General features: G+C 38.2%; 2 protein-coding genes across 12 annotated transcripts in view; one reads left to right on the plus strand and one right to left on the minus strand.

The window, feature by feature from the left end:
* LOC134532817 (putative RNA-binding protein EEED8.10) overlaps window positions 1–2,416 on the minus strand; it is a 37,816-nt gene extending 35,400 nt beyond the window's left edge. For 2 of the 5 annotated variants that reach the window (XR_010075187.1, XM_063369709.1), the window contains exons 1-2: window positions 2,235–2,416; window positions 131–329 (exon numbers count right to left, since the gene is read on the minus strand). Coding sequence is in view for 3 of the 5 variants with exons in the window: in XM_063369709.1 (XP_063225779.1) it covers window positions 131–329 (199 nt within the window). In the remaining 2 variants the exon portion in view is untranslated. Of the gene's footprint in view, window positions 1–130; window positions 330–2,101 lie in introns of all 5 variants that reach the window. The other 3 variants (XR_010075190.1, XM_063369734.1, XM_063369724.1) reach the window with 2 other exon arrangements.
* Window positions 2,417–5,992: 3,576 nt separating this feature from the next.
* Window positions 5,993–18,625, plus strand: part of LOC134532829 (zinc finger RNA-binding protein) — a 91,459-nt gene continuing 78,826 nt past the window's right edge. For 2 of the 7 annotated variants that reach the window (XM_063369748.1, XM_063369790.1), the window contains exons 1-2: window positions 5,993–6,136; window positions 11,626–11,798. In XM_063369748.1, coding sequence (XP_063225818.1) covers window positions 6,087–6,136; window positions 11,626–11,798 — 223 coding nt within the window. In that variant the 5' untranslated portion in view covers window positions 5,993–6,086. The remainder of the gene's footprint in view (window positions 6,137–11,625; window positions 11,799–18,625) is intronic. The other 5 variants (XM_063369757.1, XM_063369809.1, XM_063369800.1 and 2 more) reach the window with 4 other exon arrangements.

Raw genomic sequence — 18,625 nt, forward strand, 5'->3', positions numbered from 1 at the left:
AAAGATTGAAAATGACTACATTTGGCAGCTTAATGTTCACTGCCCTCCAGGTATTTATTGAGGAAAGTATGACTGCAATAAAAAAATTTCAATTTTAAGTTAATATCTGATGATCATCACAGAAACTTACCACTTTCTTGCTTCCACTCGCCAATTTCATAATCGGGGAAAGATGCAGCATTACCACCACCAGAAACACCATCCTGACAGTCACAATCAGACTTCTCAAAAACTTCATTCACACTTGCTCCATTGCGAGAATCCTTATCTTCACTACTACTTGTTGACCTGTCTGGCTGTTTGGTCTCATCTTCAGTCAAGCTCATCATCTGGAAAAATAAAGTGGGTCTCAGACAAGTTGTGGTAAGTGTACAGAAAGTCCACACATCTAGGCTCTCTGGGTAATATGTGTTGTTTGCCCTTGACATTGCAGAATGAATCTTCACGGCTGAGGATCAATTCAGAGCTGGGAGGTGGTAAGGCTCTGTATATAGTACTTGATTTAAAATGTTTTTATGGACACATGCCATTTCTGGTTTCACTGTAACTCATATTAAAAACCTCAATAATGGACAAAAAAAATAAATATGCTCCACCATTCTGTTTGTGCCTGATGAATAGAGCATATTTCTGTTCGCAAAAAATTGCCATAGTTTTTTGTCTGTGCTGTTGTCATTGTTGTGTCCGGAATATCTGTTTATAGTCACGTTGCTAAGTTCGCCTTTTGAGTCTCTGTATTGTCGTAGTGTTGTTCAGATTATCTGTTTGGTATCATTGTTGAGTTGGTCTGTTTGTCACTGTATTGTACAAGGTCTTTTTTTGTCTATTTACTGTTCATGTAGCAACTGTTTTATTATTGTCAGCACACTGCATTCATCTGTGCAGTTGTATTTTTCTGACTATTCCTTTCACAGAATTCTGTATGCCATGTATTCATTTAACTTTAGACACTGACTGATTTTGGCTTGTTTTTAATGATTACATTTTCATATTTTTTGTACATTATTGAGGTTTATTATGACATACAGTAAACCAGCACTGGTGTACGTTAAAAAAAAAACTTTCAAATTAATCTCCTACACAGCATGAACCAATCAAACAATGTATCTACCTATATATTCTTGTCCTCCTCAGGGCCGGTGTAAGGTAAATTGGCGCACTAGGCGAAAAACCTTAATGCTCCCCCTCCCCCCAGCACCGGACACCCCAAAAAAATTTTCCTTGGCTCAAAATACTTCATGTGAGCCTAAGATTTTGTCAACAATCAAATGTAAGCAGACTCGTGGGTTTTTTTTTTTTTTTACTTTTTCACTTATTACAAATCATAAACAGGTTACCGTGGACTTGAAATAATTACTTATATCAAAAAAAAACATTCCAAACTGTTACAAAAATTCCATTTTCATCTAGTTTCAATAATCGTTAAACATATTATATTAGCTGTTATGTGTCGTGCTGCACCGCCCCCAGCTACTTGGCGCCCTAGGCGGTTGCCTAGTTCACCTATATGCACGCGCCGGCCCTGGTCCTCCTCATAACTAAGAAAGATCCTAGAATTCAATCAAAATAAGAAAATGTCTATTGGCATGTAATCAAGCAAAATTAAAACTCAAATTACAATAGAAATCATTACTACTGTTACTAAATTAGATTAAGCTATGCAAATACAGGAAAATCATAACCTCAATTCATTTAACAAAACTATTGTTTCAATGCACCTCTGAAATCAATATGTACACCCTTAACCTAACCACGCTTGCCATTTACACAATTTTAAAGTATTACTAATGTAGCTAACCTAACCATTCACCCACACTATTTTTAAGAATATTTTGTTTTCAAACCTTGCCTAAACAACCATCCACACGATTTTAAAAGTATTTTTGATGTAACTAACATAACCCAACAAAACAGTCTCACGATATCACAGCATTTGTAATCTAGCTAACCAAACGAACTACTCGTTAAAACGGTAAAGTATTGGTAAACAATTTTAAGTATATCACAGCCCTCAATGACTTAAAAAAAATATACGAAATATTAAAAATATATTTTAGATTTTTTTTTGTTCAATTCGTTGAAGGTAAATCAAGCAACAAACCAATTGTTATGGGAGAAAAATTAATCTGACAATATAAATACACTGGCTGATAAGCTTAACACAATATTCAGGTGTATTGAAATATTAAAAAACACATCTTTATCAAACAATCATAAGAGATCGATATAGTTACCAGTTACTACTCTTTATTCTATGTCAGTTACCAATATTGTGTTGAATATAAATAAATTAATATAATTTTTTTTCTAATTTATAGTTGTGGTACCAAACAAAAAACAAATATAATTGTCATAGAATCCATAACTACAAATTAAAAAGATTTTTTTTCCCAACGTCGTAAAGACAGGTCTGGCAATTCCTTGCCTTGGCGTGTCCGTCCGCTTAGTGAAGCTAGCGTTGGTCTAAGAACTAACGGCGCTAAAGATAGGCGGGCCCATTATTAACATAATGTTAAATATGAGTTTTAAATAAATAAAATAATATAGTAGTCCTAATTCCGTTAGAATTTTTTTAATTTAACAAAAAAAAAAAATATTTTTTCATTATCTTGCATGCTTGGTAAATTCCTAATATTGACGTCGTACCGACCATGACCTCTAAGCCCGTGCTCTGCACCATTAGTACCCGATCCCATTTTCGGAGCGCACCCCCAGGCCAGCGGGAATGAGTCAGGCGAGCGCCTCGGGCGTGACCACAATATACGTAAAGAAACTTAAGGGCACGGAACCCCGGGGGCTCGAACCCATAATTAAATTAAGGGAAAAGCCATTAGGACAAAATTCACCGCGGCCACTGGCCTTAATTCCAGTCCATCGCACTGGATGTTATGGGGCCGTATCCCCATACCGCCCAAGGGAAGAGGTTCCTGGTGGTGGTCATGGACCTATTCACACGATGGGTAGAATAATATCCTACCAGTAACATCCGAGCCAAAATCATTGCAAGAATCCTGCAGACGGAATTATTTCCAAGATGGGGATATCCCAGGGACCTCCTGACGAAAAATGCCAGCCAGTTCATCGGAAAGCAGTGGCAAGAATTATGTCGGGCATGGCAAGTGGAACACCAGACTACGCCGGCTTACCATCCACGAGCCAACCCAACGGAGAGATGTAACCAGGAGCTGAAAGTCCAAATGCGCATACATCTGGGGGACAACCATACCAAATGGGACGAACACATAGCGGAGGCCCTGTTCTGATTCCGCCGCAGGACCAATGCAGCCACATGGATGTTCCCGGCACAAATGGTCCAAGGCCACAATCTTCCCATGCCCTGCGAATGGACGGCCCACGGAGTGACAGATGAAGGGGAAGACCCCGAGGATCACCGTCGGTGGCAAGAGATTGAGCTGACAACAGCGTGAGAACACCAGAGGGCCTACACTCAGCAGATAACCCCGCAAACCACACGACAACCACCGGAGCTACAGCCAAGTGACCACGTGTATGTCCGCACACATCCCCTGTCTAACGCAATTAGGAACTACTGCGCTGGACTGAGCCCCAGATGGTCGGGACCACACCGCATCCTAAAGCGGCTAAGTCAAAACACTTATTTGGTGCACCAGGGTAGACATATGCGAAAAGTACACCGGGACCACATCCAGAAAACAGCACTCCCGGGAGGGGTCAATGCCGTGGAAGACCCTACCCCAGATGTGACAGGACCGATGCCGTAAAACCACCAATCTGTCACACCCCAAGGAATGCAGCACCTGTTCGAGGGAACACCGAGCCCAAGGACAAGAATGGAGAGGCCAGCCCCTGCCACTACCCCGAGGCGACAGCACCAGAGGCACCCGGCATGAAAGCAGATCCTTGATGTCACTGGGACACCAGAGGTGGGTGTAAGCACCACAGAGAAACAGCCCCTGGTGATGGAAGCGGACGACATTGAGACAACAGAACTACCTTCCCCTACCCGAGGCAGATGGGGGCATGGAGCCTCCCTCGCCGGTGCCGAATTCCGGGTCAAGGTGGAGGAACCAGCTGAGGACAATCAGAGACATGGCCGACGACGATGTGGGCCCACACTGTACCTGGCAGATTACGTCACAGGCTGCGAAATGGACACACATGTGAATGGCGACCCAGGGAGTCCGGAACCAGCAGGCTGGACCTGACGCTCGCAACCACTAGGAGAGAAGGAATCATGTGCCTGCTGGAGGGCATGCGGACGGCCTAGAACCGTGCTTTGCCAGGGGGGGGGGGGTTCTGACGTCGTACCTCCTCTTTATTTAAACTAAAATCCGGGTCACAGTCCTGTCCATGGCACAACATTCTGTCCATGGCCATTATAGTGCCACCACTCATTACCAGATGGCAGTTGTAAATATGAATTATATGTATTGTTATATAGTTATGTTAAGACATGTTATGATTGTAAATATTTATGAAGATTATTAAGTGTGTAGTGTAAGTACATTTCGTAGCCTTGTAAATAACATTGTAAATGAAAAACATCCAAAGGGATAGCAATATGTAAAACATTAACACAAACGATTGTAGAAGGAAACTGTATAAATCGTGCGGGCTAACAAGCTTAGATCCCCAACCCCTGCATTGTAGAATTTTTCTACTCTGTCCAACTGTTCATCCAGACCATCCTCTGTCTCCTGTACTTTCCTACATTTGATGCATGCAAACTTGCATCCCGCATGAAAGTGCCCAGGGTTTTCCCTGTGTCTATGCAGGTTTTACCTGGGCCCAACTTAACTAGTAATTTAGACTAGAGATAAGAGTGAGGGGAGTTATTCATAGCAACAATCGCTGCCATGGCTGGCCAATCCCCTCCTAGCACATGATGCATGCGACCCTCTCCCTGCATGGCTAATCCCAGCATGACTAAGGCGTGATAGGCTTCGGCCTGAGACGCACTTAGGTCCCTCCCTAACCCGGACCCCTCCCAAACACACTTAGTTTTAGTTAGGGAAGGGAAAAAAAATCGCCTAGATAGCTCTCCTCTCTCCCAGCCAATTTGGGAGAATAAATACCACACAGTAAATAGTGGTATTATTGGGTTACTCCTATCCTTCTCCCTTTCTGCTCGCATCTCCTAGAGAGACCACGGGCTTCCCTTCTCTCTCTCTCATTCTCCCCCTCTCTTGTACCCATCTGCTAGCGACTCTTCGTGAGACTGCGGGCATCCCTCTCTCCTACTTCTAACCCATCCGCTAGCGAATCTTTGTGAGACTGTGGGCATCCCTCTCTCCTACTTCTTATCTTTCCGCTAATTACTCCCTGCGAGACTGCGGGTACCTTCCTCCTTCTACCTCCCACACTATCGCAACCATCATCTCCGAAGGCCCGTTCTGCGCAAGCACCTCCTCGGTCAGCTGCACTGGGCCGAACGGTCCACTCCCGCCTCAGAGTGTGAGGCTGCTCTACCCTAAGAGCTGGCGCCGGGCAAACAACACGACTACCGAACGACCGAGCGATGTCAACCCCGTCTCCACATCTTCATCAGAGACGAGGCCGCGACAATACAAACATTCTGTACAACCACAAAAACTAAATATTACAGAGTACTTTTCATTTTAAAAGTAAAAAAAGAGAGAATAAAAAACATGGGTACATAAAGAAATGATATAAACTCAAGTATAAGGCTCAGAGCGAAGAGTTAGTTAACAAAACTAAATATTTATTAATTGACACAACCTTTTTGTCATTTGAATTATGGCCGTCAGACTGCAGTTGTTATCCAGTTCATTTTTAAAAAGAGAATTTTTAACAGGAAAAGGTGTTATACTCTGAAGTGAAAAAAGAAATGTTAGTGACATTTTATTTACTTATAAAATTAAAATTACTATATTTATTCATAAATAAAATACAGTTTTTAATTATTAGATAGAAAATATCTTTATATCTAAACGTTTTAGTAACTATTGAAATATTATTAATTCGTTATTTGACCTTATCCTTTGCGCTGCTGCCAAGTTTCAACCAATCAAAATCATGGTTAATTTTTCCGGCATGTAACGCCTCCATTTTGTTTCTCTTTCTTTATTGGTAATGAAAGTGCAATGGCTACAAATAATTATTTTGGATTTACGCATGGTGGTACACAATACGGGTGAGTATATTTGGTTGCGAATTGAGATTGTGTAATCGTATGTTTTATGAGCATGAAATGGAAATGATACTCGTTGTTTTAACTGTATACCAATAGTTCTTAAGTCATTTATTCCCGGCGTTTTTGTCTTTGGCGCTGTTGAATTTGTTTTATATATTTGGTGTTGAAATTTTATTTTCTCGAAAGCTGTTTCATTAGTAATGTTTGTTGAAATAGTTTTACGTATCTTTGTAGTGGGATTCATAGGACTGAATTTTTCCTTTCGGCGATCACAGGTTTATTGATTTCTCTCATGCTGTAACGTCGCCATTTTGCCTCGTAGCGTTTTACATCTTGCAGAATTTTCTTGTAATTAGTTTTTTAATATTATTAATAAGTAGATTCAAACTTTATCTGGTCTATTGTGTTTGTTTTATCAAGTTACGGTTATATGCTTTAAGCTCCTTGTAGACATTTTTTTCTAAGTATTAAATGTGTCCTAGAAGTTTTGGAGATTACGGTTTTTTGTAATGTAAAACTCTTAATTTTATATTTTGCAAAATGTTCGTGCCAACACATATTTCCCTTATTAATCCTGTGAGGTAAGTTCAAACTATGGTACCCTTAGTGCCGCAAATATTATTTAAATTTTACAGATGTTGACATCAATGTCATAAATACGAACTAGCGTTGTATGCTTTTGAGCTTGAATTCAAATGTTGCAAACCAATTAATATATCAAACCGGCACCCTGCAATTTTCTTTAAATTTATTTGTGACTTAACAGTATGAATCATTGACAAAATTGACATGCCAAAAATTATGTAAATAATGCGATGTTTAAGGAGCGAGAGTGGGAAGGTTAGTCAGACTGTAAAGTAATAAATGGCGAAAAGGGGACTGCGTTCAGCTGGGAACTAGGATACGCAGGTTGGTTTAAAGGGTGGGGAGATCACGGATGGAAGCTTCAGAGGGCCTGGAGGTGTGGAAGGGGTTTTGAATGCTTTTCTTGGCAGGACAGGAAGAGAATGGAATGGGTAGGATGAAGAAATGGTAGGGGTGAAAGGTGCAAAGGATCTGAGGAGAATGCCAAGAGGAAGGGGGGAAGTGAGTGAAAAGGAAGTAATCCTTACCACCGGATGGAAGCCCAATTGCAAGTGTAATAGTCTATTGAATTGAATTGAAGGGATGCTGTAAATTGTAAGGGTCATGGCTTTCCCGCAAATAAAATCAAAGTTCCGAATTTGTTTTTTTAGGAATGCAGACATTCCTCTATTTGTCCTGAAAACAACTGTTTCAACATTTCTATTGGTTTCTGAGAAATAATCGTTGGTATGTTACTTCAGGTGGCCGTGCATGGTGTCTGCTGTCCCCATTATGCTTTAAACAACACTGTAGCTGAACTTTTTTCGGTAAATATGTATTGTACGGATTAGCGCCAAAAAAAATCGTACAAATATAAAATAACTTTCATTATATGCTATCTTACGTCCTCTTTTCAGAACCGCCTGCGGAGATAAAAAATTCCAATTACTTTTGGAGATATCGAATTTTTTAATATTCATTTTTTAGCGATTTTTAAAAAAAAAAAATTTAAAAATCCGAAAATACCTTTATTCTGTGCTCTTTAACTTCCTCTTTTCATTAAACCCGGCGGAGATCAGAAATTCCAAATACTTTAGGAGATATGGAATTTTTTAATTTTCATGATGTGAACTGATGCGGTGTTTCAGCGGGAAGCCTACGATTCACACATCCTTCTGGACATACCCGAATACTCACGTTGGCAAGCCTTCTTTTCTTAAAATTAGCAAGAAGTAATTAAAAATACTTTAAAACACTGTGGATGGTTGGTTATATTAGGTAAGTATAGCTACATTAAAAAAACTGTAAAATCATTTTATGGTTGCTTAGCAAATAACTTTTTAATATGTAGCTATCCAGCGCTAGGAAACAGTTTACATGATTTCACAGTATTTTTAATGTAGCTATCCTAACCAAATCAACCATCCACAATGTTTTGAAGTATTTATAATGTAGCTAACATAACCTAATTGACCATTAGTTTTCATTAGTTGCATATTTATTTACAATAAACAAAAAAAAACCGAAGATGCACGATCGGGCGTTGGCCACTCGTCTGTTGAAAGAAGGCTTGCCAACGTGAGTATTCGGGTATGTCCAGAAGGATGAGTGAATCGTAGGCTTCCCGCGTTCACCATTGTTGCTTGTTTACAAGTATGATTTTTTTTTTTTCGCGACGTAGTTGAACGACTACATCACGTAAAAAGAAAATTACGTGAGTTCCTACTGTTCATCCTTTTTCCCGGTTTGTTAGGTCAGGTCAGCTACATTATAAATACTTTAAAACTAAACAACCATTAAAATTAATTTTTATTATTTTTAATGTCCGTTCAGTTTCAAAGTATTTATACTGTAGCTGACCTGACCTAATCTACCTTTGTCCCGTTTTGTTAGGTCAGGTCAGTTACATTATAACAAGTAAAATTAATTGATATTATTTTTAATTTCCGTTTATTTTGAAGTATTTATCATGTAACTAACCTTACGTAATGGAAAATTTCTGTTATTTAGGCATTCACGCGCACACGGCAAAATATAAAATGGCGTCTGTTGAATGATTACATAGGGCTTGTATTGCAAAATAAGAACGGCGATATCTCCAAAAGTAATTGTAATTTTTAATCTCCGCAGGCGGTTTTGAAAAGAGGACGTAAAAGAGCATATAATGAAAGTTATTTTATATTTGTACGATTTTTTTTTGCGCTAATCCGTACAATACATATTTACCCTTTTTTCGTTCACTAGAGATAGTCTGATTGTTGCTACAGCCCTGTTTTTCACTTGATACTAACTGCAACTTTAACCTCTGTTTTTTCATTGATTCTTAGGGAATATATCAGAGCTGAGGTGGTTTTATGGAAGATATATCTTTAATTTCAGTATGATAGGCCTGTGACCTTGACTGTTTTCCATCCTTATTGTCTTGTTGTTTCTATTTCAAGTGAAAATGCATTAAAGTAAACAGGGTAGCGACAACAATCAGGCCAATCTCTTGTGGAAAACAGTCTAGGCAAAGTTATGAAAGGCATGTTAATGCAGAGGCAAATTCTAGAAAGGTCAATGACATGGTAATGAAACTTTAAGAAAGAAAGAACACTCACTCAACGAGGTGGGTACATTTTTTTTCGCAGAGAGAAGAAAATGATGAACACTCACTTTGCCCTGCCATTTCAATAACTGTCCCAAATATGTGGCACCTTACTTCACAAGACAAACACTCAAGATCTACTAAAAATTTAAACAAACATTACCAATAGAATGCATCTGACAAATCAATTACGAACAGCTAACTATTTTCTTCAAGTCACAGGTACTAATCCTTGCACAAAGCACTGAAAATGATCTCTACACGAATACAATTTCACGATTCAGCCTCCATCCAAGTCGTTTGTCATTACGTTTATCAAAATAGTGCTCAAATTCATCATATTAGAGTACAATTAGGTAAACATTCTAAAGAACGTAAACAGAAAAATGTGTTAGAGACTATTTCCATTAATAAAATACACTTAAGGTGAGACCACACAGAGAGCTCTACCGTTGCGTGCCGTGTTCACTGTGCTAGGTGGCCGGTCAGATCAGGTTAGATCGTGAGGTTGTGTGGGAGAGATGCACAGTGGCGGTCACAGTGTTATGAAAAACGTTGGCTAAATATCAGTGAAGAGAGAGAGTTATTTTGTATGATGACAGGTGGGCTGTATAACACCTGCAGTTTCAGCTGTGTGAGAAGCCTACGGTTACTTCTTTTTGCCTACGTCAGTGTGTTAGTTCCAATAGTAATGAAGTTTTTTTACCTGACATGTTTTAATTTAAAAAAATGTTTCTATATATTTTAAAATCCCTCTGGAAAAAAATTTTAATATCTCCTTTGTATGTTTTGCTGGCTCACAGTATTTAAACGTTAAAAGAAATGAGTTCATGAAGTTTTTTTGCGAAAGAATTATGAGAATTTCGTAATTTGATGAAGCAGTTGCAAGTGAGAATGAAGACAAATTGATGAATTATTTCAGAATAAATATAACTCAGTTTGACATTCTCTTGAACTCAAATCCAAGGTGATAGTTATGTTTTACTCATCCACTCTCTTTTGCTCCCAAGGAGTTGGTAAGAGTTGGAAGGAAATGAATCTAGGTCACAAAGAGTTGGTAGGTCTCCTATAGGCAAAGAGAACAACTTGAAGTTTTTTTATTTTTACCTGGCACCCAAGCAGACGTCTTAAAAATATAATTGTAAATTGATATTAGTGTAATGGTGAAAATGCTTTGGCACTTATATCGTGCCACAAATAAGAGCTTTATCAAATAATGTTAAATGGGTATTGATATAAGATCGTGAAAACGAATTTACTCCACATAATCAGTAGTAATTAGATGTATGTTAACAAAAATACTTTATTCAAAATATGAGTTATAAACCTACATTCTTAATTGTCATTTTTAATGTTTTACATAATTTATTCGTTTTCATAAAATTCACAATACATTGAATATTACAAACAACACAAGTTACATGAAGAGAAAGTACGCTTGTTACTGAAAAGGAACCTTTGGATATATTGGTACTTGTTCATTGTACATTACCAATGGTGGCTACAAAACTACACACACAAAGGTTGGTTGGCAACTTAATCAGTTTCTTGGAGCATTGTATCAACTGTTAAAGAATTATCCTATCTCGGTGTGCTGTTTATTGTCAGATTACTGGTTCCAGAGTTTTTCCAAAAAAAATGTTTTGTGCTGTGCGGTGGATTGAAAACTTGTCTGTAATAAAAAGATGCCTAGAAACGATTCCATTTCTGAAAAAAATACCTCGCAGACAAAGATTGAGAAAAACCCTCCTAACACCCAGAACCTTGGCACTTAGAAAAATACTTCGTTGGATGATTCAGTGCTGGAAGTCAAACTGCATTTTTCGGCAATGAAGTATTTGGAATTTCTAATCTCCGCCGCTTTTAATGAAAAGAGGAAGTTGAAGAGCATAAAATAAATGTATTTTCGGATTTTTAACATTTTTTTTCGGAAATACCACCCAAGTAAATATTTACCACCATTAGTATATTTGTGAAAATTGCTTAAAGTTTAGAACATGTGTGAAAAAATTTTTATGGCATAGGCCCTTTGTCCACACAGTCTGGAAACAATGAAGAGGCACTTGCAGCGTGAATGTTTCATTGAAACAAGACTTGATGGAAAGTATTTGTTCTGCAATAATTTTCCTATGGAATGGTGAAATCTTTTGTGTTTCATTGTCAGAGTTTCACAGTTATTATCGTGATAGTGTACAGGCTGAATGTGTTCTGTTATAGAGGTCGCATTCAAGGCATGTTGGTGCAATTAAAAAATAATGTATAAGGCTATGGTACTATGTTGTTATAATCAGGGAAGAATGGCAAGGTGAATGCTGAAATTGTGAAACGACTTTTGCAGAGCAACTGGCGCGGCTGCAGCAGCTGCAGCTGCGTACCAGACGGGCCAGACTGGCTATGCCGTGACTCCCACGGCGGCCACTGCGGCCACCTACACGGCTCAGAGGCCGGGCACTGGCTACGAGGCTGCGTACCAGACAGCCGCCACCCACACCACTCCCGGCACCTACGCCGGTGAGTTCTCCACTCGTGACGTACAGTGCACTTCCGCGAGTGTCTTCGGGACTGAGGAATCACCTGGTGTCTCAACCCTTGAAGATGCCTGCTGGCATTCTATCACTTTGATGCAGCTCAACCTTGAAATCCAAGATAGTTGCAGTAAAAGCCTGCAATTGACTTTTTTTTTTAAGCTTTCCTGTTCTCTAAGAGGTTAGGAAAAATTCACTTAGTTTTATGACAGTGATATTTTTATCAATTTTATTTTTGGACTGTTTACATGTCTTTGGTTCACAATGAAACAAGTGACATTATTTGGAGTGTGTGTAGGCATCTGAAATCTCTCCAATAAGTCAGTCTGTGTCTGTGGTTTGTGAGTTCATTATATCATACACTTTTTTTTTTGTGAAGGTCCACAGTTCTGATCTTGCTCTTTAACATGTTTTTTTTTTCTTCCCCTCTATATTCTCACACATTCATTTATTCTTATGACCTTGCCTTAGTATCCCTTCCTTTAATGTCTTTTAACTTGGGTTTACTCAAATGGTTTTATTAGTTTTAAATGTTTATGCATGCTTCCATAGTTAGTAATTAGGAATAGTCACAATTTTTTTTTTCCTTGGCTAAAGTTCAAGCTGTTGCTGTGACAGATATCTTGTTAAAGACCCAATTCAGGGTGGAATAGTGTACAACAAGGTTTTTATAAAAAAGATGTTTGGAAATTGCTGGACATATATTAACTGGGTAATAGGGAATGCCAACACAATTATTTTAAATGAACATACATCCAGAAGCACAACACTGCAAAGTTATAGGCACTAACAGAAGCGGTCAAATTTTAATTTTGTGTGCTGAAAGGATGCGTGATTACAGTGCTGTGGCTTTCAGATTCACCGCAGGAAGCAGCGGATGTACAGACTTGCAATGTGATAATACCTACATCCTTAACACAGATATGTTTCCTGAACTAGTTCGGATGAAGTTTCCCCTCAAAGAGTAAGCTTGCACAATATCATTTATGATATACGAAGTTATCACATTTAAGGCAATAAATAAATCTCTCACTTAGCACGTCTTCAGATTGCACGGATTCATTTAACGTGATGTTAATTTTACTGCCCCAGTCTTGATTAGCTTTTCTGTAAATTACAGTTAACACGAAATAGCCACAGCAAAACAAAAGTTGGACATGATGCCACAAAGTCTGTTTCAACTTGGTAAAAACACATGTACCATGTCATACAGTAGCTGTACAAGGGGGGGAAAGATGCGTGTGCAGGTCTGACTACGCTATTGGCTGTTGTACAAACATCAGTTGCGGCTATTGAGTGTAAAGGACCAAATATTTTTACCTCTGCGCATATGTCGCAGTGCAGTACTGATGTTGCCTAGACACAGACCGGGCCATGATGAACTTCAGTCTAGCCAGTGGCAGGGAACTCACAGGAACAAGCACCAAGCAACATCTGCCCATTCGTCTGCTGGTAACTGTTTGTGCACAAGCACCTGCAGTTGGAATCATAGTGGAATCATGGCTTCCAAGTGAGAGCGTAATGCACCGTATTCAAGTATTTCAGACAAAACTAGAAGAATTACGCCATGCAGAATGTCATGTAGGCCACACTTAAGTTTGCTGCACTTTAGTTTTAAGCAAGTCAACTGTGCGCACAATCGTACAATATGACTACTGTTGTGCTAGCTGGAATGTATTTGACATTATTTACCGGAACAGAAATGAACAGATGAGTCACATGGGAAAGGTTCATTAATGAATGGTGCAATGGAAAAAAAAATCACTGGCCTGATAGGATTTGTATGAACTAATCAGTTGTTACCACTCATCACCTCCAGCTAGCTCAGGATTAGGTGATGAGTGAACATACAGATTGGTAGCAGGTCACTCAGTAATTCGAAGACAGTGGTTTTTATTCACGTAAAATCAAAATATCACAGTCTTCCGCCGCACAACAGAACACACAAAAAAAATTAAATGTGCATAGGTACAGAAAAGAAAAACATATAAACTCTTATTACTAATTTAATCCTGTGGTTGTGATAACTCACGGTCCATTGTCCGGATAAGTTCCGGGCAGCGATGACTGGACAAAACCTTTTTTTTTGCCTTGCTGTGGAATTTACCTATGACTACGATCAAGAAAAGAAAGTTATAATGTATCAAAATGTCCAAAAAAAAAGTTATTTATTAGGCGTTGCCCGGACCGTAGCTGTAAAGTTAGATTTTTAATGAAGAACATTATGTTAGTTGAGCCATCGCCCGACCACGAACTCTCGGCATGGTACTCGAACAATGGCTAATCATACAGCCTTCCTTCCCTTTGTGCGGGCAGTATCCTGGGCTCGCTGATGTAATTCTCAGCCAATCACGGCGCATGGCAACAGAAACTTCCGCGAAATTCTTAAATCTGTTCCTACGACCCGAGCAATTTTGTCTCTAACAATCCTGTGGCCGTGAATCAACGCCTAGCGTGTGAAACAAAGCCTCGGTTGTGGAAATAACCCAGGGAGAATTATGTCAGCACGCCTTCCCACAGAAAGAAACAAGCAAAAAAAACTTGAAAAATAAACTTATGCATTTAATAAATAAAAGTATTTAATTTTATTTTTATTTATTTATTTAATATTTGTTGCTTGCCTACCTACAGCTTATGGCCTTGGGTGGTAGGCACGATACAAACAACACAGATACATCCAGGTGAATTACGTACACAATACCTGACATGGGGTCAGTTCCAAATTACTTCTAAAAGGAAAAACTTTACATAATTTGGTAACCTAACTTAAAATGTGACAAAATTTTATAACAAATTATTTTTACTGGATTGTCATGGGGAAGGTTGTATTCTAGGTTGTTACATGGTGATAAGGCTTACCACCATAATTTTAAAAAAATTAAATGTAAATATCTGTTTCACTGCCAGTAAAGGATGGTTTGGAAAGTTCACGGAAAGGTACGCGACGTGAGATAGTCACGCCCAGGCGGGCAAGTCAGCCAGCTGACAATAACTATCTCTTGTTACGCGGTGCGTATTTGCAGGGTGTCTACTGACCCTGGAAAACCTGGAAAAATCAGGGAAAATTGTAATCAGGGAAAAATCAGGGAATTTTTTCAAAAATCAGGGAATTTTTGTTTAGTAGGTTGTAGTTGGCAATACGTTTTTTGTTTATTGATCAGCTTGCATTGATGTAGCATCATGTGTATCCCCTCCCATTTTTATTTTTGAATGGCAAATAACGAACAGTTCCCACGTCCATTTTCTTTTATTTTCCATCAGATTCGGAAGTGGTTTCAAATCACGTGATACAAACTGGTTCAAGCTGGTCTGTTATCCTGCTGACGTGACGTACTGCAGCATGTACTTCCCACGTTCGGATTATACCGACAGGTGCATTTAATTTTAAGTATCTATGGATGCCCTCAACGTAAACTGGGCATTTTTGTTAGCTTTGAAAATACATATCACAGACACTTTTGGTGAAGATTCGCCATCTTTGCTAGAAATTGGTAGCTGTGGGCTTCATACGGTCCATGGTGCTTTCAAAACTGGAATTTCTGCTACACAATGGGACGTTGTTAGTTTTTTGAGGCACAGTTACTATTTGTTTAAGCATATACCTGCAAGGAGGACAGATTACATTAGAATAACTAGATCAGAGCTTTTTCCCAAGAAATTTTGTGCAATCAGATGGTTAGAAAATACTGCAGTTGCTGAGCGTGCCATGAAAACGTTACCCCACCTAAAGAAATTTGTTAGTGAAGTTTCTATTTCATCTGTCTTTCAATGTAGGTAGTGGAAAGTTCTCTTGAAGATAATCTAGAAGTAAAATTTACATTTTTCCACTCTTTGGCATCAGAGCTGGAATTGTTTCTTAAAATGTTCCAAAGAAATTTGTTAGTGAAGTTTCTATTTTATCTGTCTTTCAATGTAGTGAAAAGTGCTCTTGAAGATAATCTTCTAGAAGTAAAATTTACATTCTTCCACTCTTTGGCATCAGAGCTGGAATTGTTTCTTACAATGTTCCAAAGTGAAGCACCCATGGCACCTTTTCTGAATGATTCACTGTTAGACATTTTATTAGCTTTGGCAGGAAACTTTGTGAAACCAGAGGTACTGAAGAGCTTTAGGGAAAAATGCAATGTATCTCGATTGGATGTAGATAACCAGGAAAATCTATTGACTGCTAACAATATCAAGTTGGGTTATGCAGTACGCCATGCCATCAAGAAAGAGAAAGTACCAGAAAAGTCTGTCCTGTTACTGAAAAATGATGTTAGGACTTGTCCAAAGGTTATGGTAAAAGAACTTCAAGACAAAAGTCCCCTAAAGTACAAACTTACCAAAGGAATTTCCTGCTTATGTCCGTCTATGGCTTTAAATTCGGGTGTGAGGAAACAGCGTGTGAAGTACAGTTTATAATGTTGTCTTCGAAACAGGTGGCTATCAGGACAAGAAGCTGATAATATTGAGTGATCATATCAGTTGGTATGTTCCTCGCAAGATTCTGAAGCACTGTTCTCGTCTTTTTCTCGAGAAGATGGGCGCCTTGATCACTTGTGGATGCTCATCCAAGAGGCACATGCAGTATTTGCCAAAACAGGCCTTCTAAAGTTTGAGGAGGATGATGGAAATGCATCATTGGAAAGAGGATTTTCAGTGAATTCTAATCTGCTGACTGAAAACTTGCAAGAAGAAACACTGATTGCACAAAGACAAGTGTATGTCTTTGTTCAACGTTCTGGAGGTGTAGAGCATGTTGATATCATCAAGTCCATGTTACAGTATATAAGAAATGCTAGTTTTAGGCGTAAGGAAGCCCTGCAAACAAAACAAAAAGAAAAGGAAACTACAGACAAGAAGAAGGCAGAAAAAAGGAGAGTTGAAGAGGAGATCAAGGCATTGCAGTTTAAGAAGGCTCGAGTGTTGGATTTGGCTTGTTCGGAAGCAAGTGCTATAGACGTAAAAGTTGAGTCACTGCGAATTTGATGGGAGCTTCCTTTTACTAATGTTTTTTGCAAAAGTAAATTTGTGAAATATTTGTAGCAGCATGTTTTATTTGCCATCAATTGAGTCACTTTGACCACGTCTAGAAGAAGGTAATATTTTTACTAATTTAAGTAAGTTGAAATACTTTGAAACCCATCAATGTATTGTTATGCAGTTTTTTCAGTTTCGTTGAATGTCGTAATTGTGTTAAAGAAAACCTGGAAAAATTCAGTTTTAGACCTGGAAAACCTGGAAAAATCAGGGAATTTCATTTACTAGATCTAGTAGACACCCTGTATTTGTCATACAAAGTATACAATGGTAGGCTTATAAAGATAAATGGTCTGACATAATTATCATTGAGTGTTATTCTACTAATTTTTATTATGTAAAGAATATTACCCTATTCATTTTGGAACACATGAAGTAAATAAATTAGCCTTGCTATTTATGGAGACCAATGAATATGCGATTTTGGATAACGTGGGCATTTTTAGGAACACATTAGTTTTGCTAATTGAATGATTCGTGTACTTAAAAATTATGGTAATTACTATAAGTTTCTTGAACTAATTAAAATTTAAAGAACATAAATATTTAATAATAAGTTTAAAATATATCCGTTCACAAACTAAGATTGCAAAATTGTAGTAAAATAAATAAATAAATGTACTCTCATCGCAATTTAAAAATAGATTACCGTGTTTTCTCGCATAATCATCGCACATTTTATTCTAAAATCAAGTTTGAAAAGTAGGGGTGCGACGGCAGGAAAAAAATTTTTTTGTTAGATAAAGTATTCATAAAAACAAAACCCATTCATGGAAAGTACGTTTATTTACAAAGTGAAGTATAGTAGAACACGCCAAACAATTTAATTTAATAAGTCATGCAACAAAAACTTTCTTCAACTTTAAATAGAAAAACAAAATCTGTGATCCAAATGCAAGCAGATCGAACGCGTAACTGCCGTATTAAAAACACCACGAGTGTGCGGGATATCAAATGTAGTTAACTCGGTTCCGCATAGAGAGCGCGCGTTGCATGCAATTGGCGAGATATCGATATTCGACTACATGTGCGCGCTCTGTACGGGAAGCAACATAACCAACAGTAATGATTGCAATCAGTGCCGGCTGCATTTTTGTAAGCGGTACACTGCGGCGACGCAGACGAACAATGAAGTTTATAGCGTTTAAAAAGTCTTTAAAAGAAAATTTATACATCAGACTGCTTCGAATTTCCGTTATTTAAATAAGTACGCTGTAATTTCTGAGTAAATATTAATTTTATACTTTAAAATAGATTGTTTTATGCAGAAAAGATACCTACACAAAGCGCTCGGCATCTAATAGCAGGACCAAAAACATCATGCGACGTTTACACGAGAGGTTTTTTTATCCAAATTTTGACGCCCTAAAATATGGGTGCGACGATTACGCACGTGCGACGATTATGCGATAAAAGAGGGTATATTTATTCCTTTATCATTATTTAACTTGTATAACCTTTGTCATGTACCAATCATCATCTGTTCTCATTAGTAGTACTGTTTGGCTACGTATCCTGCCACTATGCTTGTTAACAATTTCATGTTATAGTGCTTGTAAATAAAATAATAATCATTTGGTGCTTTGCAAGTGACATCCAGAAGGAAATTGGAATTACTGGTATTACTTTTAGAACTGGATATTGTAGACAAGTTACGGATGCAAAATTTATTATTTATTATCCTCATCACATTTACTCTCTTTAATGCTCTAGGCATTTTCATCTTTCTCAAAGCATTTTTATGGTATGCTAATAGTGTAATTAGTAGAAAATTTATTTTACTAGTTTTCT

Source organism: Bacillus rossius, chromosome 1 (genome assembly GCF_032445375.1).
Source record: "Bacillus rossius redtenbacheri isolate Brsri chromosome 1, Brsri_v3, whole genome shotgun sequence".
Lineage (NCBI taxonomy): Eukaryota > Metazoa > Arthropoda > Insecta > Phasmatodea > Bacillidae > Bacillus > Bacillus rossius.